At 35.0% G+C, this 25151-nt stretch overlaps 7 protein-coding genes across 7 annotated transcripts; 4 read left to right on the top strand and 3 right to left on the bottom strand.

The window, feature by feature from the left end:
* Nucleotides 1–866: 866 nt before the first annotated feature.
* Nucleotides 867–2791, top strand: LOC18029100 (transcription factor bHLH63). Its single transcript, XM_024149628.1, has 7 exons — nt 867–1192; nt 1322–1573; nt 1668–1802; nt 1904–1975; nt 2071–2235; nt 2330–2447; nt 2577–2791. Exons 1-6 carry the CDS (start codon nt 896–898, stop codon nt 2393–2395), a joined length of 987 nt encoding a protein of 328 aa, XP_024005396.1. The 5' UTR covers nt 867–895; the 3' UTR covers nt 2396–2447; nt 2577–2791.
* A 412-nt stretch (nt 2792–3203) lies between these two features.
* LOC18029099 (probable pinoresinol-lariciresinol reductase 3) lies at nt 3204–4981 on the top strand. The gene is made up of 5 exons (XM_006412153.2): nt 3204–3553; nt 3710–3844; nt 4007–4244; nt 4364–4567; nt 4651–4981. Exons 1-5 carry the CDS (start codon nt 3344–3346, stop codon nt 4815–4817), a joined length of 954 nt encoding a protein of 317 aa, XP_006412216.1. The 5' UTR covers nt 3204–3343; the 3' UTR covers nt 4818–4981.
* Nucleotides 4982–5066: 85 nt separating this feature from the next.
* On the bottom strand, nt 5067–6275 carry LOC112081420 (40S ribosomal protein S25-3). The gene is made up of 4 exons (XM_006412152.2): nt 6153–6275; nt 5972–6046; nt 5700–5834; nt 5067–5358 (listed from the first exon to the last, which is right to left on the bottom strand). The coding sequence occupies exons 1-4, from the start codon at nt 6153–6155 to the stop codon at nt 5245–5247; spliced, it is 327 nt and encodes a 108-aa protein (XP_006412215.1). The 5' UTR covers nt 6156–6275; the 3' UTR covers nt 5067–5244.
* A 496-nt stretch (nt 6276–6771) lies between these two features.
* On the bottom strand, nt 6772–8077 carry LOC18029098 (40S ribosomal protein S25-3). The gene is made up of 5 exons (XM_006412149.2): nt 8017–8077; nt 7876–7929; nt 7703–7777; nt 7428–7562; nt 6772–7026 (listed from the first exon to the last, which is right to left on the bottom strand). The coding sequence occupies exons 2-5, from the start codon at nt 7876–7878 to the stop codon at nt 6913–6915; spliced, it is 327 nt and encodes a 108-aa protein (XP_006412212.1). The 5' UTR covers nt 7879–7929; nt 8017–8077; the 3' UTR covers nt 6772–6912.
* A 3044-nt stretch (nt 8078–11121) lies between these two features.
* On the top strand, nt 11122–12233 carry LOC18029097. The gene has a single exon (XM_006412148.2). It carries the CDS (start codon nt 11399–11401, stop codon nt 12062–12064), a length of 666 nt encoding a protein of 221 aa, XP_006412211.1. The 5' UTR covers nt 11122–11398; the 3' UTR covers nt 12065–12233.
* A 2137-nt stretch (nt 12234–14370) lies between these two features.
* On the bottom strand, nt 14371–17948 carry LOC18029096 (bifunctional dihydrofolate reductase-thymidylate synthase 2). Its single transcript, XM_024149403.1, is given in 13 exon segments — nt 14371–14718; nt 14836–14942; nt 15024–15313; nt 15398–15472; nt 15555–15616; nt 15735–15800; nt 15911–15933; nt 15936–15954; nt 16042–16429; nt 16513–17015; nt 17354–17399; nt 17694–17731; nt 17826–17948. Coding segments are annotated over 12 exon segments (1695 nt in total). The 5' UTR covers nt 17699–17731; nt 17826–17948; the 3' UTR covers nt 14371–14607.
* A 1211-nt stretch (nt 17949–19159) lies between these two features.
* On the top strand, nt 19160–23415 carry LOC18029095 (phosphatidylinositol/phosphatidylcholine transfer protein SFH1). The gene is made up of 13 exons (XM_006412146.2): nt 19160–19219; nt 19392–19459; nt 19545–19797; nt 20654–20753; nt 20868–21134; nt 21244–21321; nt 21676–21827; nt 21921–22020; nt 22123–22212; nt 22288–22420; nt 22501–22880; nt 22980–23054; nt 23149–23415. The coding sequence occupies exons 2-13, from the start codon at nt 19441–19443 to the stop codon at nt 23161–23163; spliced, it is 1662 nt and encodes a 553-aa protein (XP_006412209.2). The 5' UTR covers nt 19160–19219; nt 19392–19440; the 3' UTR covers nt 23164–23415.
* The last annotated feature ends 1736 nt before the right edge of the window (nt 23416–25151 follow it).

Raw genomic sequence — 25151 nt, 5'->3', positions numbered from 1 at the left:
TTTCCACGTGATGTATCTAGTGCACCATGGATATAATGGATTTCATTCTGTACTTAGCATCGAAGATTTCTAAAGCATGGCCACACACAGCCTTATAAACCGCATTTGGATATATATATATATATGTAATTTAGTCGCCTCTGATTTTCGAATGCGTTTCTCGACTCTGATTCGAGAATAAATAACCAAAAAAAAAAAAACGAAACGAATTAAAATTGACACACAGCATTTACGATACGTAACTTTCGATGGAGATTCTCTAAAAGTTTTGTGGATCAACAGTTCATTGTAAGCTATACAATTAATTACCTTCATCGTGTTAAAACAGCACTACCATTCACACGTGAATTTCACGTGCTCTTTTCATAATGAAAGAAACTTTGAGACCTTCCAGCTCGGAAAGATCGAGTCGTCTTCACACACGAGTGATTTTGCTCCTTTACACCTAAGCTTTATCCTTTTTAATCGAAATCGAATCCAACGATATACAGAATGTTTATGCTATATACATATATATAATGGATAAATTATGTATTAAATGTTTAAGAAGTATGAATTTTAAGTTTTTATTTTATACAACTAGGCTAGTTAATTTTTGTTTTTGTATTTCTTAACTGCTGACAAGAAAAAGTCTTTTTAAAGTCTTTTTTTGTGTCATTATTTCACTCAACTATCCCAAAACACAATATCTACAATCATCTAAAACTTCCAGATTTGGACATGGCCATACTCATTTGATGCGATCAATTTAGACTAAGTACAAAGCAGATGTTTTTTGTTATAAATATCCCTTCCTCTTCTACCCTCACCATTACTCTCTCTCTCTCTCTCACACACACACACACTCTCTCTCTCTCTCTCTCTCTCTCTCTGTTTTCTGAATCCGAAGAAGAAGATGATGATGAATGGAGCTACAGAAGCTGAGCTTTTGCTCAATTGTACTGACATGTCGGTCTTAGAGCGCCAAAAGGCTCATCTCAAATACCATCATCCCGGCTTCGATCCCACTCTCGCCGGCTTCCTCTCCGGTCCTTCAACGATTAACGGCGGCGAGATTGACGGCTTCCTTGGGACGGCCGGTTTGGATCTTCCGGTGATTTACGGTGAGACGACGGTGGAGGGTTCTTGTCAGTTTGGGTCTGGAAATTTCAAGAAAAGGAAGTTTGATTGCGTCGTTAAAACAACTTCTGAGGTTCGTATGTAGCTCTGTTCTCGAGCCTTTTTTTTTTTTTATTAAAAAGCTAAACTTTGAATTCTACAATTGACACGCAAAAAACAGATATTCCTTTTGAGATTCACTTACCCGTTTATGGGTTTTTAGGAATGTAATGAGGTGAAGAAGATGATGATGATGATGAATAGAGAAGATGAAGAAGAAGAGAAGTCGAAAATTACAGAGCAAAACAACGAGAGCAGCAAAAGCATCACGAAGATGAAGAATAAAGCCAAGAAAGAACAAAACAATTGCTCTAACGATTCATCAAAAGTGACAAAGGAATCGCAGAAAACGGATTATATTCATGTTCGTGCCCGACGAGGCCAAGCCACTGATAGTCACAGCATAGCAGAACGAGTGAGAGAGACTGGATTTCTATATTGTGTTCAATAAAGAGCTTTTTTTTTTAATTAATCTTTGAGACTAATTGTTAAGTATTAAAACTGTGAAGGCTAGAAGAGAAAAGATCAGTGAGAGAATGAAGTATCTTCAAGATTTAGTTCCTGGATGCGACAAGATCACTGGCAAAGCAGGGATGCTTGATGAGATTATTAACTATGTTCAGTCTCTTCAGAGACAAGTCGAGGTCTGAAATTCATTTCCAATAGATTATAAAAATATGTCTTTTAAAACTATAGATTTCATAAGCTTCTTTTTATCTGTTCTGATATTAATTGTTTGAAACAGTTCTTATCGATGAAACTAGCAGCTGTGAATCCAAGGCTTGATTTGGATATCGATGACATTATTGCTAAAGAGGTTAGTCTTTTGATTTGTATGTGTGTATATAAATAAAACATGACATTTAAAGATTAACTAGATGAGCTAAAATATGCCATATCAATTGAAACCAGGTTGTCTCAGCTCCGATGACGAACTTACCATTACCAACCACTGTGATGCCCTCTTATGAGATGGTGAATGCCGGTTATCCTTATGAGATGGTTAACTCCGGTTATCTTCATTGCAATCCAATGCAGCAAGTGGCTACCAGTTCTGATCAACTGTCATGTTTCAACGTAGACTATATTTTTATATCTCTTTCGTTATGAGCTATCATGTAACTTTTTGGTTTTATAATCTCTTTTTCAAAAATGTGTCATTATGTTGCAGAATGGTGAAGCTCCTTTGATGTGGGATTCTGATGTGCAAAATCTTTATAGCAACTTAGGAGTTTGATTAAGAACATTCCACAACTTAACAGCGTTCCCTAATTCTTGACCATTTTCAGGTATAATATTAATATTCACTAGTAATGATTATTTCATGATTTGGCATGTTTGGGGTTTATAGTTTAGGACAAGTTCATATATCCCAATTTATTAAAAATTTACAGTTCTAACATGTGACAAATATGCAGGTTCTCTGGATACAGGCAACTTAAGTGAGAAGATCAAAAATTCATATCATTTCAATTGGAAGAGAGAGTGGGAGGAACTGACAGCCGTTATTACTAATTTCCACTAAATTGATTACTACCCATTATTTTAGTATATACAGAGTATTGTGAATAGATGCAAAAACAGTAATATATTTTTCTTATGAGTGCAACTGTGCAAGTAGTCGTCTTTCAATGTTAACACAAAAAGGTAGTCTTTAAATGTGTCTCTCGTCTTCTCATGGGTCATACATAGGGATTGTTTTGATACAATGTCACAAGTCCAACACTCTAAAACAGAAGAAAAAGACAAAATAATGAAGTTAACAATGAAAAGAAAGAGTGGCCTAGTTTTGACCTTTTTTTTTTAAGTCTAAATAATTACATTGATTTCAAATCAAATTTACGTGAATATATAGAGTTAAATGAAATGCACATGATTGAAAGGAATCATCAATCGCAAGAAGCGTTCTAGCTAAAGAAACCATCTATAAGCTAAAGAGAAATGCTTCGAAGATGTATGTTCCGTAAAAGGAATTAGGGAAGCTCCAATGGAAATTTTATTTGAAAGGAGAAATGCGTCGAAGATGAACCTACCTCTTTGTCGGATGTAACGATTTCGGACAATATGTTGAAACTAATCTGTCTATAAATGTAGACACGTGATTATCGAGTTCAATTGCTTTTATTGTGGCAGAAAAAAAACAGAATGCTGTCTTATATTGTCAAAGTGTAGTTCTGGAAGATACATGTACGGGAAGCGGGTAATGGAGGAGAAGAGGAAGAAGAGCAGAGTTTTGATAATCGGAGCAACAGGAAGATTAGGGCATTATTTGACCCGTTTCAGCATCGAATCGGGTCACCCGACTTTCGCCCTCATCAGAAACTCCACTTTCCCCGATCCTTCCAAATCCTCTAGGCTGAAATCTCTCTCCGACGCCGGCGCTACTCTTCTCAAAGTCTCTCTCTGTTTCTCAAAACATTTCTCTCTTCTGCAAATCTAAAAGTTTTGCTTTTTTTTCTTTCTTCGTTTGATTTTGGTGTGCAAATCCGAAAGTTTTGTATTTTTTTTCTTTTGTTCTTCGTTTGATTTGGTTTTCATTTTGTGGGTTTAGGGTTCATTGGAAGATGAGGGAAGCTTAGAAGAAGCAGTGAGGAAAGTAGATGTGGTGATCTCTGCGATTCCATCAAAACATGTTCTTGATCAGAAACTCCTCATCAAAGTCATCAAACAAGCTGGATCCATCAAGGTCATATCTTCTTAATCTTTCCAATCCTTAGCTCTCATTCTCTCTTGTGGGCATAATTCACATTTCGGTATCCTTTGATGTTTGTATAAGCAATGAGAAGCATAAAACGATTCTTGAATTTGCTTTTAGCTGGCTGACGAACATTTGTGGTTACTTTTGTAGAGGTTTATTCCTGCTGAATATGGAGCAGATCCGGATAAAACACAAGTCTCAGATCTTGATCACGGATTCTATTCAAAGAAATCTGAGCTCAGGCGTATGATTGAATCCGAGGCCATTCCTCATACATACATTTGCTGCGGATTGTTCATGAGAATTCTACTCCCATCGCTTGCGCAACCGGGGCTTCAATCGCCTCCTATCGACAAAGTCACCGTTTTTGGAGATGGAAACGTTAAAGGTTTCTCCTTTTTGCTCAAATTCCTTAACTACGAGTTGTTTTTCTTCTTCTGAAAATATATACAAATCTTTTGGTCTGAAAATGAAGGTTTCTTGTTTTTTCTTGTGTGTTGTGTCTAGCTGTTTTCGTGAATGAAGTTGATGCTGCAGCATTTACAATCAAAACGATAGATGATCCTCGAACACTGAACAAAACCGTATACCTCAGACCGCCTGGAAACGTTTGCTCCATGAATGATCTTGTTGAGCTTTGGGAGGGAAAGATTGAGAAGAAGCTTGAGAAGACTTGTCTTACTGAAAATCAACTTCTCAAAAAGATCAAAGGTTCATCATAACATCATCATCAGCACTTCTACATATACCTTCAAATCTTTTCAACTCTCAGCTTTTTATTTCTTGTGACGCAGAAACTCCATATCCAGAGAACATGGAGATGGTCTTCATATACTCAGTCTTTATCAAAGGAGATCACACGTACTTCGACATCGAGTCTTCTGGTGGAGTGAGTGGTACGGAGCTTTACCCTGATGTCAAATACATGACCGTGAGCGAGTTTCTTGATACTCTTCTCTAGGGTACATGCATGTAACTTCAATTTTCAGAGATCCCTTAACTACTTCGAAATTATCCGTCTTTGAAGAACCTATTTCTCCCATGTAGGAGCATTTTTTTGTTCCTAGTTCTCGCATGTCATTCTTGCAAAAATCCTACATTTATGTTGTTTTCCATGCAGTTATACTTGACAATGCGTACAAATTATAAACTTTTCAACAATCTGAATTATGTAAATATGAAAGATGTCATAGTATAGGCTGGAGGGCTGCGAGAAACAACGATCAATTGACGTAATAAAAGAAAACATTCTTTGCATCTCCACAAAATTCTCATAAAACAAAAATATTCCAAAGTATGCAAGTAAAGGTGTATTTCTAGAAAAATGATAGCTCATAAAGCCATGGGATAAAGGTCGATTTTAACAACGAAAACAAAAACTAAGGAAACTAGCTGTGAGTTGCCCTAGTGTAGATCTGTTGGCTTGAGTGAGCAGAGACCAGCCTGATCGTTCCCTTAGCCATCAACTCTCTGATAGCCTTCCGAGCAAGTGATCCATTGATCTGTGTCAACACACGAGCTCATGTTAGAAGCAGTAGAAGTCTACAAGACATGAGAGTTTAGGCACACAGATATTAAAGAGATGTTTCCAGCAGAAACAAAATATTATGCTGGAAAATGTTCCTACAGGAAATGCCGTAAATGTTTTAAAAGGAATTCGCCTACACTACTCAAGCAGCAGTCTCATCCCTCGTCGTACATTACAGAGTCCTAAATAAGCATTTTATAAGTATTAACAAACTAAGAAGATCTTCTCAATTCCATAACTAACGCGCACATCTATCAGAGAAAAATTTCCCAACTTTCACAAATCAAAAGAGAAGGGAGACGAAGAAACTGTTACCCTTAAACGGTCGGAGAGGATAGAGGGAGTGATCAGCTTGAACTTGGGAGCCTCGGAGAGAAGCTTGTCGTACGTAGCTTGGTCGAAAAGAACCATGTTGTTCACTTTCTCCTTCTGTTTTCCTTTGCTCCACTTCTGTTAAATTCCAACCAAAAGGAGAAACACAAGATGGTATTATGAGAAAACAGGGAAAACAGGATCCGTGTGACACCAAGATCACACAAATTCGTATTCTGGGAGAGAAAAAGATAGAATTTTTAAAGAAAAATGACCTTCTTCTTTTGTTTGCCGCCACCGGATTTGGCGGGTTTAGAGGAAGGAGGAGGAACTTTGTCCTTCTTAGGTGCCTGGAATCATAGACCGAAGCCATTATAAGATCATCAGACAATAGAAGACAGAGAGAGAGAGAGATATAGATGATTTGGACAGTGAGGAGAGTGAGAGAGCACATACCATTGGATCTTGACAAGCGAGGAACGGCGATAAAAATGAAGAACTGGAACCCTAGAGGATGAGTAAGTTTAGGGGAAGTGCAAACAGAAGAAAAAATTACCCTATGGATACAATGGCCTGGATCAGATTATTTGGTTAAAGTGAATAATATCTTTAATGGACTATTACTGGGCTTCATAAAAAACGGAAGAAAAACTTATTATCCGGATCCACAAGCCGCAAGCGCTGCTTTGAGACATAACACACCACCACACAAGAAAATTACAAAGTTATAAAAAACGATCACAACGAGAAGTACTGTATGTGCTTTGGACTATAGTGATGTAAACTGATTTGAGTAGTAAAGATTTATTGTAGTGTATGTGCTTTCGACAATAGCGTTGAAACCAACTTAGATTTTGCGAGAGAACTTATCAAATAGACGCAAGCAGAAAAACTGTTTCCAGGGGGGAAAAAAATTATAGTAGAAGCAAACCAAAGATAAAAAATTCCTTTCACCTTCCGCAAGTCTCCTTGGTTTGATATTACATGGAGATTACTTCATGAAAGTTTAATTTCAATTCTGGCTAGACCCAATAAACACTTAGGCCTTGGTAAAGCTTGTGTTTTTTTTTAATGCTTTAGATTGAAAAGCTTGTTCAAAAAAAAAAAATGAAACAGTAATATAAGGTACGCAAGTTTAAAATGCATTCTAGAAATATAAAGGGTACATCAAGTCATAGGATAAAGAAAGATAAACAACGAAGACAATTTAGGGAGACTAGCTGTGGGTAGCCCTAGTGTAGATCTGCTGGCTTGAGTGAGCAGAGACCAGCCTGATCGTTCCCTTAGCCATCAATTCTCTGATAGCCTTCCGAGCAAGCGATCCATTGATCTGTGCCAGCAAAACGAAATCAAGTCACAACAAGAAAAAAATCTAGAAGCCATGTGTGTTTAGACACCAAACACTACACAGGTTTTTCCAATATAAACAAGATTATGAGCTCTCAGTAAGAAAATTTTACTACATCGTTCAAGGGAATTCGACTACACTATTTTAGCATCAAACACGTACCTCATCATATACGTTCGTTCAGAGATTCAATGACTAGATAATCGTAAAGAAGCACTTAAAACAACTATCAAGATCTTTACCCAAGGTTACCAAGAAGACAATCCTTCAATGTTATTAAGTACTAACACACCTTATAACTAATGCGTCACCAATGCAATCTATCAGAGAAAAGTTCCCAACTTTCACAAATTAAAAGAGAAAGGAGAAGAAAAAACTATTACCCTCAAACGGTCGGAGAGGATAGAGGGAGTGATCAACTTGAACTTGGGAGCCTCGGAGAGAAGCTTGTCGTATGTAGCTTGGTCGAACAGGACCATGTTGTTCACTTTCTCCTTTTGCTTTCCTTTGCTCCACTTCTGTTAATTCCAAAAACAAATACACAAATTTGGTGTGTTAACAAAACAGGGAAACCAGATCGGTGTGATCAAACTAATCGAAAATAATAGCTTAATATACGTAATTGCCAGATAAAAGGTAGGATTTTTAGAAAAGTGACCTTCTTCTTTTGCTTTCCGCCACCGGATTTGGCTGGTTTAGAGGACGGAGGAGGAACTTTGTCTTTCTTGGGTGCCTAGAATCATAAACCGAAGCCATTATAAGATCATCAGACAGTGAAATGAGAGAGAGATATATATAGAAGATTTGAACAGTGAGAGAGAGTACACACACCATTGGATCTGGACGAGAGAGGAGCGGCGCTACGATGAGCAAGGAATTGATAACCTACGAAGAAGAAAGGTCGACAGTCAAATACATAGCCCAGGTTACAATCGGATCGTACAACGTTTAGAAGAACTGAAAGAGACTAACCTCAGAGACGAAGACGGCTGCCGCGAAACGAGGAGAAGGGAAAAGGGAACAAATTTTATATATGGAGACTTTAAAACCCTAATTTCACCAAAAATCGTTTGACGATTCGTTGCGGACCCGGGCCACGTATTTGGGCTTTTATCGGCCCAATTCATTGGTAAACGTTTAATGCAAGGCCAATTTCTGAAGAATTTTGGACCCGGGATTTGCATTTTGAATTATGACATACCAGTGATACTATAATAATACAACTAAATCTTTTATCTTGGACAAATTCAATCTGGTTATTAGATTATATGTTGGGTCCACATGTAACCTTAAAAGTTTTGGCTCATAGCAAAAAAGAAAACTTAATGTTTTGGATTATGAAAACTTAAAATGGATAAAATAAGCCGAAATAATTGATTCGACTATTTCTATCATATATTTGATATTCAAAATACTTCCTCCATCATAACTTAAGTTTTATTGTATGTGGTATATTATAATTTATTTTCAGTATGATGCAAGTGAATAGAAAACACCAAAAAAGAACTATAAAAACTTACATGAATAATCAACAATTTTTTAGAAGTTTTTTTAATATAATTTTGATAGCCGGAAAAAGATGAGGCGCACAAGCAAATATCAGATGCAAAAACAATAGGAACGTTACAGAAACTAAAAGATAATTACTCACAAAAAATGTGAAAACAGATTTAGTATTCTTGTTGGCTAAGTGATTATTTAAGTATTTCGTCAGTACTAAGTTTATTCTCTAGCTTTGTCACAAAATTATCAGGTCCAATAGATATCTAAATTTTCGTTATGTCTCAGCAATGAATTAAGGCGCACTAATATATGGATAATGTGTTTCACTAGAACCATATATTGCAGAATCAAATAAAAGCTACTTAGCACGATGGAGGGAAGGACCATACGTATATGACTTTCTTCTTTACGAGGGACGATTCGTATATGACTTCCACTTTTCATTTTTAAATCTGTGTTTTAAAAAAGGTTTCATAAACGCCAGAATTCTAAAAAAAAAAAGAGAGATAAATTTGGATGATATAAAGTCTACAAAACAAGAGAAAAAACAGTCTGCGAAACAAATGGATAATCTAAAGAAATTGAGGGCTTTTATCAACTTAGCCAGCCATCATATAAATTGAAAATATATTTGATAAATCAATCAAGTCCATAATGGAAAGTTTAATTAGTGAGTCAAAAACTCTAAAAAGGAGAAATTGATTGCATTGGTTTTACAAGATGGGGTCTTTCATGTTATGGAAAAGCAAAGTTAAAGTTCCATAACCTATTAAAGAGAGACCCCGCAGAAGAAAAAAAGAGAGACGAAAAGTGTATAACGTTGAGCATGTCTTAGTGAAGAAGGAAATCACTCTCATTAAGTGTTCCAAATTGCAAAATGGACTTTCTACTAGAAGATATAAGCTTTAAATATATATATATATATATATATATATATAATGTTCATTTTAGTTGGCTACTTGGCTTTGAGTTTTATATTAGATCATCAATTCTAAATATTACAAAACTAAAACTTTCAGAACAAATTTTCAAAACAAAAATGGCTTCCTATATTCAAACCATCATGGCCTTTCAGTTTTTTTTTTTCTCTTTCCAAAGAGTATCAAAGTGAAAAACAGAAAAAAGGTTATCACTATTAATTTCCTTTTCTTATCGACCAAAACTTTCTGTCGACAACGCCTATTCATATCTATCACAAAAAAAAAGCCTTCTTAACTGGGAATACCAACAGAAATAACCTCCCCTAGTACATAACATAACTTATATTGTTGGCTTAGAAGCTAATTAGAATATTGTAGAACCAAAGACTCATTATAAATGCAAACTCCCGGTTTCTTTGAATTTCCCATATTGTTTTGTTAATTAAGTCATATACATATCAGAAATATTGATTATTCTGAGAGCTTAGAATATAAGTGGCCCAAAAAACATTTCTATGTAGTTTACAGTTGCATGTCTACGCAATTAGGCATAGAGATTTTTTTGTTTAGTAAAAAAAACAAAAAGCTAGGCATAGAGATATTGAGTCTAGAGTCTCACGTGTACGTAATTGGACATATTACAAATTTTCAGTATTATATGTAGATAGACGTGTGGATTTGATATTCTGAAAACCTTATTTTAATCTTGAGTTACTGTCAACAAACATTTTTTAAGATTTACGAAATGTTGCTTAGTGGTCTTGTGTAGAAAGCCTATACGATCCTCCAACTATTTTCATTGACAAAGAACGATTTGAGAGGTGCCTATAACTAAAGGTCTAATGACTGACTATATGATGGGTTGGTTAGGCATTATCTTAGAGTTTGAAGCTAACAACTTGTGTTCTATACTACTATATATTATTCATTCTTATAAAACAAAAAAAAACTATCAACTATACGAACACATCGCAACGTGTACCATATTTTGTAACGCCTTCTATACTGAATTAAGAATGAGTGTATATATGTAAGATTTTTGTTTTTTGGGTTAATTGTGGTCCCAAACCAAAACGTAGACTACTTCCACAAAACGCATAGAAATTTGGGTTTTTTTGGCCATTAATTTAAGAAAGCTTATAAGAATTGTTTGTCTGCATAGTTTGTCTGCATATTGATCATCACCACATTGTTTGGAATCTTGTTTTTTTAAAAAACTTCACATACAAATGTGTTTAACCAAAACTAATAAAGAAAATCTTGACATTATACGTTGGGAGAACAACGAATAAATGATGAAAACAAAGCAGGGAATAAGAAGAAGATGTGATTGGTCATATGGCTTCATGGGCGATAAACAATATAGCAAGGACAACTTTTGGGAGCACTGAGAATAATGTTGTGGATAAAGTAAAAATCAAAAGAATAATTCAATTCAAAAAAAAAAAAAATCAAATGAAAAATCAAATGAAAAACTATTATGATGTTTCACAATTAAGTAAAAAAAAAAAAAGTCTAGAGTAATTTATTTCCATGATTTTCCAAAATATAAAGTATTATAATCTATGAAATAAAGTGCAATTAAAAAAAAACTGGACATTAATGCATCCATAGTCTATAAATAAGAAATGAAACTAACTCAAAACCTACAAGATGCAACAAACCCAAGAAAAAAAACATATAGACAAAACGGGTATCTTCACACAAACCTCTGTTTTCAATGAAACATAACAACAAAACCTGGTCATTGTTCACTATGACCATTGTTCTTCTTCCTCTACTTCATCTCTTGGTGGCAAAACTCTCTGCTTCTCACTTCTTTTCCGAAATTCTCACTTCTTTCGAGTGACCTAAATTACTTCCACATATAGAATCCCTGTCCTTTTCTTGCTTTGTCCTCTGTTTTTTTTTCTGTTGAAGAAATCATCTCAATGAATTCAATTCAGTTTCAACATTTTAAGATGGAGAAATCGAGAAGAATCTTGAATTTCCAAGCAATAAAATCGTTCACGAACTTATTCAGACTGATCGAACTGATTCTTCTTCTAATCTTGATCTCCAAACTCTCTTTCCCTTCAGTGAAACTCTCCGGTGACATTTTCAGGGAAGCAACGAAGTTTCTCGTTAGCCCGAGATTCGTTTTCTTCATCGGAAACGCAATTGTAATTGCTCTTTTTGCGATATCCAGACGATACAGCTCGGCTCACGAGCCTAACTCAAAGACAACAGAAGCTGAAAGCAACGATCTTTACCAAGAGTTTCTTCACGAGAGTGAGAAGAAGAGATCCGAAGTAAATGAGATGAAAACAGAACAAGCAAAGAAGCTGAGTGGAGTGAAAAGGGTTAGTTTCGGGAGAAGCCAATCGCTGAAAGCGTTTGAGGCGGTTCACCCTCTGGAGAGTACATGTGGTGGGAAATTCATGAAGAGGTATGAGTCGGAGAAGCATCTGAGGATTTGTGACTCGGACAAGAAAGTAGCGGTGAGGGTTAAGAAACCAGAAGACAAAATGAGCAACGAGCAATTTAGGACAAAGATTGAAGCTTTTATCGCAAGGCAAAAGAGGATTCAAAAAGATGAAGAACACTTGATAATCTAGATCCTCTGTGCTAGTAAATGTTTGTTTTTCTGTTTTTCTTTTCCCCTTTTAGTCATAAACTTGAATGCTCTGTTTCAAATCTTGTAACTTTGCCTTAGAAACTGTACTCTTTAATCTTTAGTCTTGTAAACCTTTAAGGTTGTTTGAGTAAATAACGTAACGTTTATAACTCTAGCAACCGTACCAACACTCAGTACATTTTGATCCATGTATAATCCAATACATAGCTTAATAAGAAAATGATTTCAGTATTTATATGTTATTTAACTACTTCTATATATTCAAATGCAAATCAAGACTAAGAAGAGTACTCCACACTTAAACGTGTTTGACGTATAGCTACTGAGAGAAGAGTGAACTATTAGAATTTGATTTTTAATTTCTTATAACGCGAGTGAAGATGAAACATAAGTGGTCGGGGGGGGGGGGGGGGGGGGCTAGTGAATTAGTTACAATGACTGTTGAATTTTAGAGTTGATCGCTGAAGATGAAATTTGATCACACACACACACACACACACCTCGAGTTAAGGTTTGATGTGATATAGCAATAGCAGTCGTGGTTAGTTACAGTGAAGAATCGAATATTCGATAGACTAGTTGGTTCCTAGTCTGGAGAGAACAGATATAAAGTAAATAGAAAAGCATATAAATGGTGTTTCCAAATGCTGGATAGCATTATTTAGAATTATGGATAAAAGGGAATATAATGCATTATAGAGGACCGAATTGTTGGTACTAAATATGTCCTCACGTCATCGATATTGGTCTCAGTTTATTGGGAATATATTTAAAATCCCATTACTTATTGATCTCCATGCATGCAAAAATTTGCTATTGATAAGTTAACACAAGAGTATTAATTCTTTGATATTTGAACCGATTAGAAATTAGGTATCGGATATGCTTGAAATTTATGGTAAGACTTAAATCACGAGTTTGTAAGAACATTTGTAATTAGCAAAATGTCGAAATTTTGAGACATGTTGGTTTATATCTGATTATTTTGTTAATTTTTTTTCTTAGTGGAAATATACAAAATATTATATTTTGCAGTTTCGGAGTTCAGAAAAACTTTTTGAATGATTTTGCCATTTTAGTGTATCATCATTAAAAGAAAACTTTGACTTCACGGATTGTTTCTTATTAATTTTTAATGATTCTTTGAGTGATTTTTTCTTATCTGACGTCCTCTAGGAACCAATATCCGGAAAGGTGAACACTGAAGAGACAATATATGCTCGATCGGATGAGAAAAGATCGATGCAAATCTATAGAATCTAGTGAGAATGGCGAATACACGTGAGATTGACAAAACCCTGTAAGGAACAAATTTATATTATAGAATACTCGTAGTTTGTTTACCTATTTAGTTATTTTTGTACGTTTTCCTTACATGTGATTTGTTGATGATTGGAATAATAATTAGAAATACTTTGGGCTCTTATATCAAGCAAAAGTAGCATAATATCTGGCTTATTATCTTTACTTTTCTTATATTCTGTACAAAAATTCGAAGTTAAATTTATATAACACTATTTCAACTTAAGAATAGTTTGTAAAGAGTTTTATTTTTTCGACGTTGTAACTTGTAATAAGGTCATAAGGATATATTATCTTTATCTCTTGTAAAGATATTTTTTTCCAAGAAATTTCAGATCGACCTTGAAATTCTAGTCACCATATAAAATTTTAATGACCAAAAAGTATCCAATAAAATCAAGAGATATAGTTGACACAAAAAATATTAAGAAAAAAAAAAATCAAGAGATATCTGCATATATCATACACGACATGACAAAATTGAGGAAACAGAATTTGTGCCGTATAACGTATAGTCTATTTCAGGGGTTATCAGGAAGGATCCCATTCATTTGCTTATGTCACATATACAAAACATCACTTAGAATCTTTCCTTTAGCATAATTTATCTATTATCAACCGAATCAAGTAAACTCCTCTCACTAGAATTTTGTAGATATTTTGGTAGAGGAACTAAATACCTTTTGGATATTGGATGTAGACTATCTAAATTAGATGAAAATACAATTTAGCCTATGAATAGTTCTTGCAAGCTGTAGATGAGACTAGTTTCTTCTCCAACTTAAATCACTTATTTTAAGATCGGAATAATTTCTTTTATTTATGCTTCCATTCCACTAAATATTTTAAAGATTTTCATTCTAAATTAGACCAATAGATAGAGTTAAGTATCATAATATGAAAATCTCACACGTCCGAATTAAAGAAACGTGACCCACAAGAAGCACAAAAACTTTAAACCTTTGCTAAACAGACAAAAACTTGAAAAAGTTTCTTATTTCCCCCGGGAAGAATCTCACAATCAATTATTCTCTTGCATACAAACCAACTACCTACAAAATTGACTTTGGGATTAGACCAGGATGCATATCAATTCCATCTTCAACATATTATCACCCAAAGAAAACAAAATCTTCAAAAGGTTCGAAATCATCACATAAAAGACTTCATTCATTTTGTTATTATTAAGTTAAAGAAGTTGTGGTCTGGATACGGTTCGGGCTAAACAGCCATCTTCATATCTATTTTCTTGTGAGGATCATAGCCTATGAGCTCAAAATCAGCCGCCACAAAAGAATCTATATGTTTCTTCTCCGGATTTATCTTCAGAACCTGTAAAGAGCCCAAAGATAAATTAAAATTTTCTTGCAATGAACTACCAGTAGATAATGTATTCATCAAACTCTAACAAGATTAAGAATCATCGATCATGTGTCCACATATACTCACAGGAAAAGGTTTTGGTGGGTTCTCAAGTTGCTCTTGCAGAGGCCTGACATGGTTTTTGTAAACATGAGCATCTCCAATCACATGGACAAAATTACCAGGAACAAGATCTGCATGGTATCAACTTAAATGGATGACGGAGTCGACAAAATAAACAAAATTGCTCTTTCTGTGGTGAAATGTGAACGTACCACAAACGTGAGCGAGGATGCATGTAAGAAGGGAGTATGAGGCAATGTTAAATGGTACACCAAGACCCATGTCGGCTGAGCGCTGATACATTTGACATGAAAGTTCTCCATTTGCAACGTAGAATTGTGCAAACATGTGGCATGGAGGAAGTGCCATCAGCTTAAGATCTGGAGGATTCCAAGCTGACATTATAATCCGTCGATCATCAGGATTGTTCTTGATCTTGTTGATTACATCCAACAGCTGATCAAATCCTTGCCCGGTATAATCAGCATGCATATCTGTGTACCTGTAGAAAGGGTTAACGAAATGGCTAAGCAGAGAAATTTGCAAAAAGTCAAAAAAACCAAGAGATAACAGAGAAGCTACTGACTTAGCACCAAAGTGTCTCCATTGAAATCCATAAATGGGTCCAAGGTCACCTTCCTCTCTCTCAGTCAGTCCAATACTGAAATCAAAAGTTTTCAACTTATCAGTGTAACGGCCACAAAGTTTCGACTTTCAAAAGAAAATTGTCGATTAGACTTTACCCATCAAGATACGCTCTTGACGCATTCCCATCCCAGATATGGACACCCTTTTCTTGAAGTACCTGCCACTTACACAAGCTTCTCAAGAACCAATAGATTTTTCATTCGCATTTGCACCAAATGTGGCTCAATCACGGTTGCTTAAGGAATGAAGATGGTGATAAAAATCTGTTTTCTTACCTTTGCATTGGTTGAACCGCTTATGAACCATAGAAGTTCCTCAACAACACCTCTCCAGAAAACTCTCTGCATATGAAATGCAAACAGGTTCTTGTAAGCTTGAATATGATGCAGGGAAGACAAAGCAAACTCTTTTGGGGGTTTAAACATGTAAATTCAACGTAAAAGTGAGCAACCTTTGTCGTCAGAAGTGGGAACTCCTACGTAAATTAAACGTCATCTGTGGATCCAAAGATGTGGTGGTGATTACTTCACCTCAATAAGCAAACAAGAACAAGACATACATATTTAAGAGGTAGTACAGCACCTGGCAACCGAATTTAGATAATGTACCAGTCCCTGTCCTATCATTCTTTAAGTTTCCATTTGAGAAGATCTCTTCGACCAGATTCAAAAAGAGAAATTCCTCATGTCGATCAAAAATATTCTTAGGAAGGAGAAAAGAAAACTTCTTCCAGTCAACTTGAAGGGCCTTTGACGCATCACTCTCGTCAGAGGATTCACCGGGAGAAGAACTCTTCACACGAACATACGTCGTGAAGGAAAATCGAAGTCCATTTTCACATATTGGAGAAGACGAACACCAAGGCTGATATGCAGAAGTGTCAATCGCGGGAATAAATGTATCACAGTCAATACTTGTATCAATCTCAGTTAAGTGGATGGCGTCACAGCTCGGTCGGTTCAACGAATCCCTACATTAAAGAAACCGTCAACAAGATCAAAGAAGAAGGGAATCACGAAAAAAAATAAAGAGTCTTGAGTACAGAACACACACCTCAATATCTCACCACCTCCTATTACAAACACTTTCTCAATGGACAGACGATACGGAGGTGCAGCTAACAAATCTAGAGCAGAGTCAATGCTACTGCAAGTCACAACATTCTCAGCATTGGCTATATCGAAACCGCTTGAACGAGTTAAGACAACGTTGAGGCGACCAGAGAGTGGCTTATACTTTGTGGGAATAGACTCCCACGTTTTCCTACCCATTACAACAGCATTCTTCTTGGCGGAATCCGAGGTGGTCAGAGTTAAATCCTTGAAGAATTTTAGATCAGCAGGTAAACTCCAGGGAAGTTTTCCGTCTTTACCGATCCCCATTTCTTTGGTCGCAGCTACCACAACTTGGTATGTTCTCTGAGGCTCTGAAGCCATGGTCACATGTCCACTGAGACTGCTTGACATGGTCAGGATCGAAACCTTTAGTATGTTTGCTAATGGTGATAGCTTGGGAGAAAATTTATAGAGGCACCGTTGAGACAAAGGCAGCAAAGACTGAAAATTGAACAAAAACAAAAGTTGAGAAGGTCAACAAGCTATGAAATTGCAACAAAAGCTCCATGAAATACGTCAAAGATGAAATAGAAATATTCGAATCCACGAAATAAACTGAAGAACAATCTAATGCAATCACAAAATTACATCTTTCAAGAAAACTACTTCATTCTAAAGGGAACCAAGTAAAATTTCACCTCTAAAAATCGTGTTACAGGAGTAATTGCAAACATGCAACAATTCATATATACGCGACAACCTAAGCACTTGTATATCTCTAGAATAGGGCAATAGAACAAACACAAGTAAAATGCGACAGAGTCAAGTTCACCACTGACCGATTTAAACGCAAAAGGTAGAATCTTTGTGGGGTTTTGCAAACACCTAAAAAGAGAAACCAATAATTTCAGAAAACAAAATTACAGGATTTCAAAGGCGAAATCAGTTACAAGTGGGAAAGCTTCTTCTTGCACCGGTTAAGAACAAGAAGACGGAGAAGAAATAATACCTAACTCATATAAGAGTGTCTAAATATGGGATAAGTCCCCAAAACAATGACAGATTCTATGCTCTTCATAAGAGTAAGCATTTTTGCATATCAATTAGTAAATAATATAAAACAATCTGAATACTTATAATCAATTACCAAACAGCTGTTTATGATTTCCAACAACTAACCTCATTTGAGTTCACTCAATCCGCATTCAGAGTGGAATCTACACATTCATAATTGCATACAAATTCAGCATTCAAATTGATTTTTTTACACAGGCAAAACAGATTCACTAAAAAAACCTGAGATTTCCTAACCTTAAGACGGAATAGAGTGCATGACAGGTTCAGAGAAGAGATTTGAAATCCGAGGTTGAGACAGTGTAGAGAGAGTGAAACGCCGCGTATTTGCCGCTCGGAGCTTTCGGGGAGGATCCAAACGGCGGGAGACGACGGCACTAGTCGCTAACTCGTTCGACCACATAATGGATTCGAGTTCGAGACATAACATATTGGGCCTAAACTGGGCCTTAAATAAGGCCTTGATAACTCTAGAACAGTTTATTACTACAAAATTGGATCCCATTCTGTTGAATGACCATGACCATGAGGATAGAGAAACATACGATCCAAGTGTTAATTTTTATAAACGAATAATTTAAATATCTAAATATTTTAGATTGTTTGTCATATAATGTGCCACTTATTCTTAGATCGAACTTTTGGCTTGTTGTAGAATGTGATAGACCAGCTTTCTTAAAACTTATAATTCCTTCATGAACCTATAATTGTGAATGATACATATCATATATGACAGAAACAATTATGTATCTCAGCACCGTCTATGGGGAATATCGGCATGTGGTCATGGGATATATTTTTATTTAAACATAGAACTATCTATATGAATATATTCCATTAATTTTCGTTGCTAATAAGATTCTTTGTTATTGTTGATAAACTATTGAATAACAAAACATGTTATTTGGTGTTCCTATTGTTTCCTGTTCACCAAATTCACTGTGGGTATTCCTACAACAGACCACTACAAAATAAAAACAATATCATGAGATACTTTGTGTTGACATCAAGATTTTTTAACATCGACAAAATGTTCAAGTAGTGGGATGCACTTCGCCTAATACAAATACATCCTTATAAATTCATATATTTAATATATTCACTTATTTTGGTTTTCTCCATATATAATTTATTTACCTATTGGTTGCTCAATAGGTATTGCTTATTATTACTCCCTCTGTTCAGAATTATTTGATGTTTAAGGATTTTGCACACAGTTTAAGGATTCATTTAATTTTTATTTTTCCTATACTAAAAATATTATTTATAATTCATTTAAATATCATTCAGCCAATAAGAAAACAATCTGCAGAATATAAAAGGTCAAAAACTATAAAAATTCATTAAATTTTGCATTGAAAAGTGAGAACATCAAATAATTTTGAACAAAAAAAACCTTCTAAAACATCAAATAATTCTGAACAGAGGGAGTATTAGTTTTTAAATAGAGTAAGATTTGTTTCTTCTTTAAATGGTATGGATATATTCAAAAAGCTTAGGACCGTGTCAATATATAGGTTGATAGAATCAGAATCCAAAGAGTTGTCTACATGTTGTGAAGTAGTTTCAAATGAGCCTCTCCATTATCTTCAACCTCCCTTACCACTTCTCAAAAACTCTTCTCCGATAAGGTAAAAAATTAAAAAAAAACTCTCTCAAGTCATCTCTCTATCTTTCTCATCTTTTGGATCCTAAAACACCTTTTGGTTTATAACTCATCTTGGTTCTTTAGATTCATCTCACATTACTCATACATTTTCATCTAGATTTTTTAAAATGATCTTCACACTTATGTCTTGGTAGGTATCCAATTGCCGTGCGAAACAGAGAGTGCTTTAAAAGTCATATAACCATGGCTGAGACCAAACCAGGTTACTTGTAATTTCTCAATCATAGATTGCCTTAATTCATGTATGTATTTCTTAAGACTAATGCAAATTGAAATTTATTAATCAGAAATAGAGATGTCGGAGGAGGAGAGGAAGATCGTGAAGATGTGTTCGTTGAAGAAGAAAGCGATAAGCGCATCGAACAGATTCAAGAACTCATTCAAGAAAAAGGGTCGAAGAAGCAGCAGCAGAGTCATGTCCGTACCGATTGAGGACGACATAGACGCAGAAGACCTTCAAGCTCTAGATGCTTTTCGTCAAGCTCTTGTCCTTGATGAGCTCTTGCCTTCCAACCTCGATGATCTCCATATGATGCTTCGGTCGGTATACATTTTTTTTTCTTTAACCTTTACCAGTCAATCTCTCTTAATTTCTTTCCATAATTATGAGATTAATTAATTGCTTGACCAATCATTAAATCTCTCTTAATTTATTACCATATAATAACAAGAGTAATTGCGTGACCAATCATGATATGAGAAATTATAAACCTGATAAGCTTGGTTGGACTAGGCTTCCTGGGAAAAAAAAGTTCAAACTGGATATAAATATCCAAATCTGGCTCATACAACAAATATTAGATAGCCATGTATTTATTATTTTATGACGAATTTTTTTTCTTTTTATTTTCATAATTATTTACATATGCAGAACATTTGATTATAAATATTTCTTTATAAAATCTTATTTCAATTTCTTAGAACAATCGATGTACAGTATTTTGGGGAAAAGTCTGAAAAGAAAAATAAAATATAATTTGATAATAGGTCTATATTTCGAAAGAGTCTTTCCTACAATCGTTAGTTATTTTTTGTTCACGACGACATTTTAGACCAGTGATAGGTTGGGATTGGATCCATAGCATAGATTTAAGAGGTGGATAGAGACTAACCACTAGGCGCCGTTAGTCAACCCCTCCGTTTGGGTTAGTTTAGGACTATAAATAAATTCTCATACACTTTAATCATAGGAAAACATTTTATACAGTATAACAAGTACTAAACCCAGTTGAGAAAATGAAAAAAAAAAGTAAGTATAAACCTCTAAATATATTTAAATTTGATATTGTGGTTCATGATCCCTCTTATTTGAATGATCTTGTTGTCGTGAATTCATGATCAGGAAACATGGAGTTTCATTCAGAAGATTTAAATTTTTATGTTGGACATGAAACAGATTCCTGAGGGCAAGAAAGTTCGACATTGAGAAAGCTAAACAAATGTGGGGTGACATGATTCAATGGAGGAAAGAATTCGGCGCTGACACGATCATCGAGGTGAATCTCTTTCATAATTAAATTCTCGGAACATTTTGGACCCTACTTTCATTTCATATTGGAGAATATTCTTTTGACAAGTGTATAATGTATATGTTTGTAATAATGATGAAGGATTTTGAGTTTGAAGAGATCGATGATGTCATGAAGCATTACCCTCAAGGCTATCATGGAGTGGACAAGGAAGGAAGGCCGGTTTATATTGAGAGACTAGGTCAAATCGATGCTAACAAGCTGCTTCAAGTGACAACAATGGACCGGTACGTGAAATATCATGTCAAAGAGTTCGAGAAGACTTTCAAGATCAAGTTCCCTTCTTGTTCTGTCGCAGCCCATAAGCACATTGACCAGAGCACAACTATTCTTGACGTGCAAGGCGTGGTATGTATACGATAGATCCATCCTCCATGTCTTTGAATACAAAAAAAGAAGATTTTTCAAAATTGTTATATTGTCTAAAACTATATGTGTGCGTTTTCCGAGTGATTAGGGGCTTAAGAACTTCAGCAAATCCGCGAGAGAGCTTCTACAGAGGCTTCTCAAGATTGACAATGACAATTATCCAGAGGTATACATAGTTTGATCTCAGTCATTAATATCTCATCTTTTCAAATATCATTTTATCTAAACATCACTTGTTTCGTAATCTAGTTTATATGCGAGTGCTATGTTTACATGATGTGAACGTGAACAAAAATACGAAAGGAATTTTCAGATTTTAAAACCTAAATTATTTTTCCAAACCTTTCGTTTTGCGTTTACAGTGACAAATAAGTTTGTTGTTTAAAGGGTAAATATGTTATAGTTTTTGAAAAAGTTGCATACTAAATGTAAAAACAAAAACAAACGTAAATAAATCAAGTCTTAAAATTGTTCAGTTCCGTATTTTCTTGTAGACATTGACCGACGTATTTTCTTGTAGACATTGAACCGGATGTTCATCATCAATGCGGGTTCTGGATTCCGGCTCTTGTGGAGCACGGTTAAGTCGTTTCTTGATCCGAAGACCACAGCAAAGATTCATGTTCTTGGGAACAAATATCATAGCAAATTGCTCGAAGTCATCGATGCTAGGTAAGCTCACGCATCTCTGGAATCATCAAATATATATATTCAGCTTCGCTTTTGAAACTCGAAAATCCATTAGACGTTTTGCATTGTAAACAGTGAGTTGCCAGAGTTCTTTGGAGGCGCTTGCACTTGTGAAGACAAAGGAGGCTGTATGCGCTCTGACAAAGGTCCATGGAATGATCCTGAGGTTCTCAAGGTGATTAAATTTACATATTCTTTAATTAGAAACTAATCTCTATTAAATGAAACTAGTTTCTTGACTCCGATACATACTAAAACCTATTTTAAATGGAAGCAGATGGCTATAAACCGCGAAGCGAAGTGCTCGCCAATTTCAGAAGATGAACAGAAGCATGTTGACCAAGGAAGATCAACGTCAGTTCTTGAAGTAAGTTAAGAACTTAAATCAGCTAATTAGTACTCTAGGGTAAGCTTATACTGACATTCTCCATTAACGCCCCAGAGTCTTGAGAGAACCAATAAGAAGAGGGACGAAGACAATGCGTATGAGAAGCAAATTACAACCATTGACAAGTCCATGGATATGGCATGGCCTGCAAAAACTCAGAAAACCGAAAACTTTCCTATCTCTAAAGGTATATACATATACATTCCAATTTTCAGCTCCGTTTCAACAAAATTACTTCTTCTTCTGCACGCACTAAAGTCTCTCTAGGGTTAGAGTGCTACGTGAGGAAGGGGGCACCGAAGAAAGGGGATGGATTACTTGTGGGAGGGGTCATGGCCTTTGTGATGGGCATTGTTGCAATGGTTAGGCTATCAAAAGACGTTCCACGCAAACTCACTGAGGCTGCTTTATATGGAAACTCAGTTTGTTATGAGGAATCTATGTCTAAGCAGAATCAAGCGCAATTTGCAGCACCTGTCTCGAGCGCTGAGTATATGTTGATGGTGAAACGTATGGCTGAGCTGGAAGACAAGTGCATGTTCCTTGACTTGAAACCGGCTAATGTTGAATCTGAAAAAGAGGAGAAACTTCAGGCCGCGCTTAACCGTGTTCAAGTACTTGAGCAAGAGTTGACTGAGACCAAGAAGGTAAAACAAACCTTAAACTACTATAAATGTTCAAGGAAAAATAAATATGATTACTTTTAACCTTAGAATCTGATAATTTTTTTTATTTTCTCGGTTTAGGCTTTGGAAGAAGCTCTTGTCAGCCAAAAGGAGATTTTGGCATACATTGAGAAAAAGAAGAAGAAGAAAAAGCTGGTAAGAACCAAACATTCTTAAACACCACTTATTATTTTAACATTGACAAGATCCCAAGATGTACATATATAATAACAGTTTTACATCTTTCCAGTTTTTCGGGTTCTAAAGAGGTGAAAGAGGAGAAGATGAGATCATAAAGCAAGGGGATGAGTCAAATTGATGTAATTTGTTTTTGATTTTGTTTCAAATGAGGAATAGATTCATCTTAAAAGCAACAGACTTGTACATTTATCTGAAGTAAAACTATTTGTGTCTTTTTGCCTCTGACATCGTTTGTGTGTGTGTGTGTATTTTACTTTCTCTTTGACATTCCTGTAATTTTATATATCCACGAGATCAAAGGATAATATATACGTTTGATTGGCTTTGTATTATATCAAACCTGTAACATATTAGTCCCAAAATCATATATTGGTAAATTGAATGTGATTAATTAAAGATGTAGGGTTTGTTGTTTAATATTTTTTTTGAAAAAAAAAAAGATGTAGGGTTCGTTGTTTGGTCATGTGATTGTAAAAGATAGAACAAAAATTTGATTTTTGTTTCCTTTTTTTGCCTTTGCCTTTATTACTTCCTTTGGTCCTCTCTCTTTCATTTGTCTTTCTTTTGGTAGTAGTCCCCACTCAAAGATTGTATGTACCTTCCATGATATCTACGGATCATATTTTTCTTGCAACCATATACTTTTTTTTTTCTTACAAATGTTTATATTTCCTTATAACAAGTAAAACACCATGTCCGTCGATATATTATGAAAATAGATATCTCAAAACCAATTTTGTTGCCAAACGCATTTGGTTTCTAGCGACATCATTAAAAGGGAACACGTGTTGGCATGTCAACCAAATCAATGGATTTCTACTAATATGGCTCTCTATCTCCATGCTTTATACGGTAATTATTGAGGATTTTGATTGTTAGAGATAGCGAAATACACAAGGAATAAAACCACAAAAAATATATGCAGAAAGGAATTCAGGAAGAAAAAAAACAGATTATCATATAAAATGCTTCAGACCGTTTGTTTCATTCAAAGGCCAAAAATATGTTCTTCCAAGGTCACTAGCTACTGTGAAAATAATAATTGTACTTTGGGATTAAAATATTCAATTTAAACGTAAATCAAAATTGTAATCAAGTGAGCCCGTGAACGTGTAATAAATGGACACACATGTACTTCCTCAGATTCTTTTTGAGGATTTTGGAGAGACGTTTGTCAAATTTAGAGTAACATCAATGTCATCAATGATAAGTATTACTTTCAATTTTAAGGCACCTTAATGTGTTACACATATTTCGTTTTATGGTAGGTAAAAGTAAAAGTATACTGCATCTTTTGTTTTGCTTTATTTACTTTTTTCACACTGTTGTAGACTAAAAAGCATCTAGGTGTTTGGTGAAATTCATGCATCGTTTTTGGGAAGTGAGCTGGATCAGTGGATCTCTTCCACACTTTCCCAAAAAAGTTATTTAGAAAAAGTAATGGTAATGATTTGATCGTAAACTGAGTTTTTTTGTAAGACAATTCTAAAAGTACTCTAGTAATAATTTTGTAATTTCAATTATGATTTGAAAATTTAAGCAGTTACGATTTAGACGGTGGAAATATATTAATAAGCATATACTAAATCATCACTACGCTACAAGTACTTTACTGGTTGTAAGTCTAATATATTCTCCAATACTCCAACACTAAATAAAGTTGTAAAGATGTCGAGAAATTTTAGTATTTAGTACTATCAAAATCTGCCATCCTATAAGCATTAGAATGATGAATTAATACGTATAAGGTTTTTTAAAAATCTGGAGAATAATTATAAGAAGAATAAAAATTAGGAAACAATAAGTTTAAGGAAGAATAAGAAAAGAAACAGCTGTGTTGAGTCTGGAGACTTCTCTTCCCAACCTCACATGTCCCTCTCACCTTTTTCTTCTTCTGCTGCCTACTTACACATGTTCTTCTCATTTTTACTCTAAGCACAGATTCCTTTCTGTATCTAATTTTTTTTCCAGGCGTTTTATTTGTTTATTTTACATTTGTGCTATTTTATTTAGTGTTGGTGGTATCTAATTCAATTAAATGCATTTCATAGA

Source organism: Eutrema salsugineum, unplaced genomic scaffold (genome assembly GCF_000478725.1).
Source record: "Eutrema salsugineum unplaced genomic scaffold, Eutsalg1_0 scaffold_1, whole genome shotgun sequence".
NCBI lineage: Eukaryota > Viridiplantae > Streptophyta > Magnoliopsida > Brassicales > Brassicaceae > Eutrema > Eutrema salsugineum.
This window is presented reverse-complemented; position numbering and strand designations above follow the sequence as displayed.

What these genes read in the sequence shown, in the direction of transcription:
- LOC18029098 (XM_006412149.2), bottom strand. An exon ending in GCGGAAAGCAAAAGAAGAAG is followed by an intron (nt 7,563 to 7,702) that starts GTCACTTTTCTA and finishes TGGAATTAACAG; the next exon opens with AAGTGGAGCAAAGGAAAGCA. An exon ending in TCCTCTCCGACCGTTTGAGG is followed by an intron (nt 7,027 to 7,427) that starts GTAATAGTTTTT and finishes TTGCTGGCACAG; the next exon opens with ATCAATGGATCGCTTGCTCG.
- LOC18029095 (XM_006412146.2), top strand. An exon ending in GCGCTGACACGATCATCGAG is followed by an intron (nt 20,754 to 20,867) that starts GTGAATCTCTTT and finishes ATAATGATGAAG; the next exon opens with GATTTTGAGTTTGAAGAGAT. An exon ending in GATCAACGTCAGTTCTTGAA is followed by an intron (nt 22,213 to 22,287) that starts GTAAGTTAAGAA and finishes TTAACGCCCCAG; the next exon opens with AGTCTTGAGAGAACCAATAA.
- LOC18029100 (XM_024149628.1), top strand. Translation starts at nt 896, where the DNA reads ATGATGATGAATGGAGCTACAGAAGCTGAGCTTTTGCTCAATTGTACT. An exon ending in GTCACAGCATAGCAGAACGA is followed by an intron (nt 1,574 to 1,667) that starts GTGAGAGAGACT and finishes AAAACTGTGAAG; the next exon opens with GCTAGAAGAGAAAAGATCAG. An exon ending in ATGACATTATTGCTAAAGAG is followed by an intron (nt 1,976 to 2,070) that starts GTTAGTCTTTTG and finishes AATTGAAACCAG; the next exon opens with GTTGTCTCAGCTCCGATGAC.
- LOC112081420 (XM_006412152.2), bottom strand. An exon ending in GCGGCAAACAAAAGAAGAAG is followed by an intron (nt 5,835 to 5,971) that starts GTCATTTTTCTT and finishes GGAATTTAACAG; the next exon opens with AAGTGGAGCAAAGGAAAACA. An exon ending in TCCTCTCCGACCGTTTAAGG is followed by an intron (nt 5,359 to 5,699) that starts GTAACAGTTTCT and finishes GTGTTGACACAG; the next exon opens with ATCAATGGATCACTTGCTCG.
- LOC18029097 (XM_006412148.2), top strand. Translation starts at nt 11,399, where the DNA reads ATGAATTCAATTCAGTTTCAACATTTTAAGATGGAGAAATCGAGAAGA.
- LOC18029099 (XM_006412153.2), top strand. Translation starts at nt 3,344, where the DNA reads ATGTACGGGAAGCGGGTAATGGAGGAGAAGAGGAAGAAGAGCAGAGTT. An exon ending in AACAAGCTGGATCCATCAAG is followed by an intron (nt 3,845 to 4,006) that starts GTCATATCTTCT and finishes TTACTTTTGTAG; the next exon opens with AGGTTTATTCCTGCTGAATA. An exon ending in TGGAGATGGAAACGTTAAAG is followed by an intron (nt 4,245 to 4,363) that starts GTTTCTCCTTTT and finishes TGTTGTGTCTAG; the next exon opens with CTGTTTTCGTGAATGAAGTT.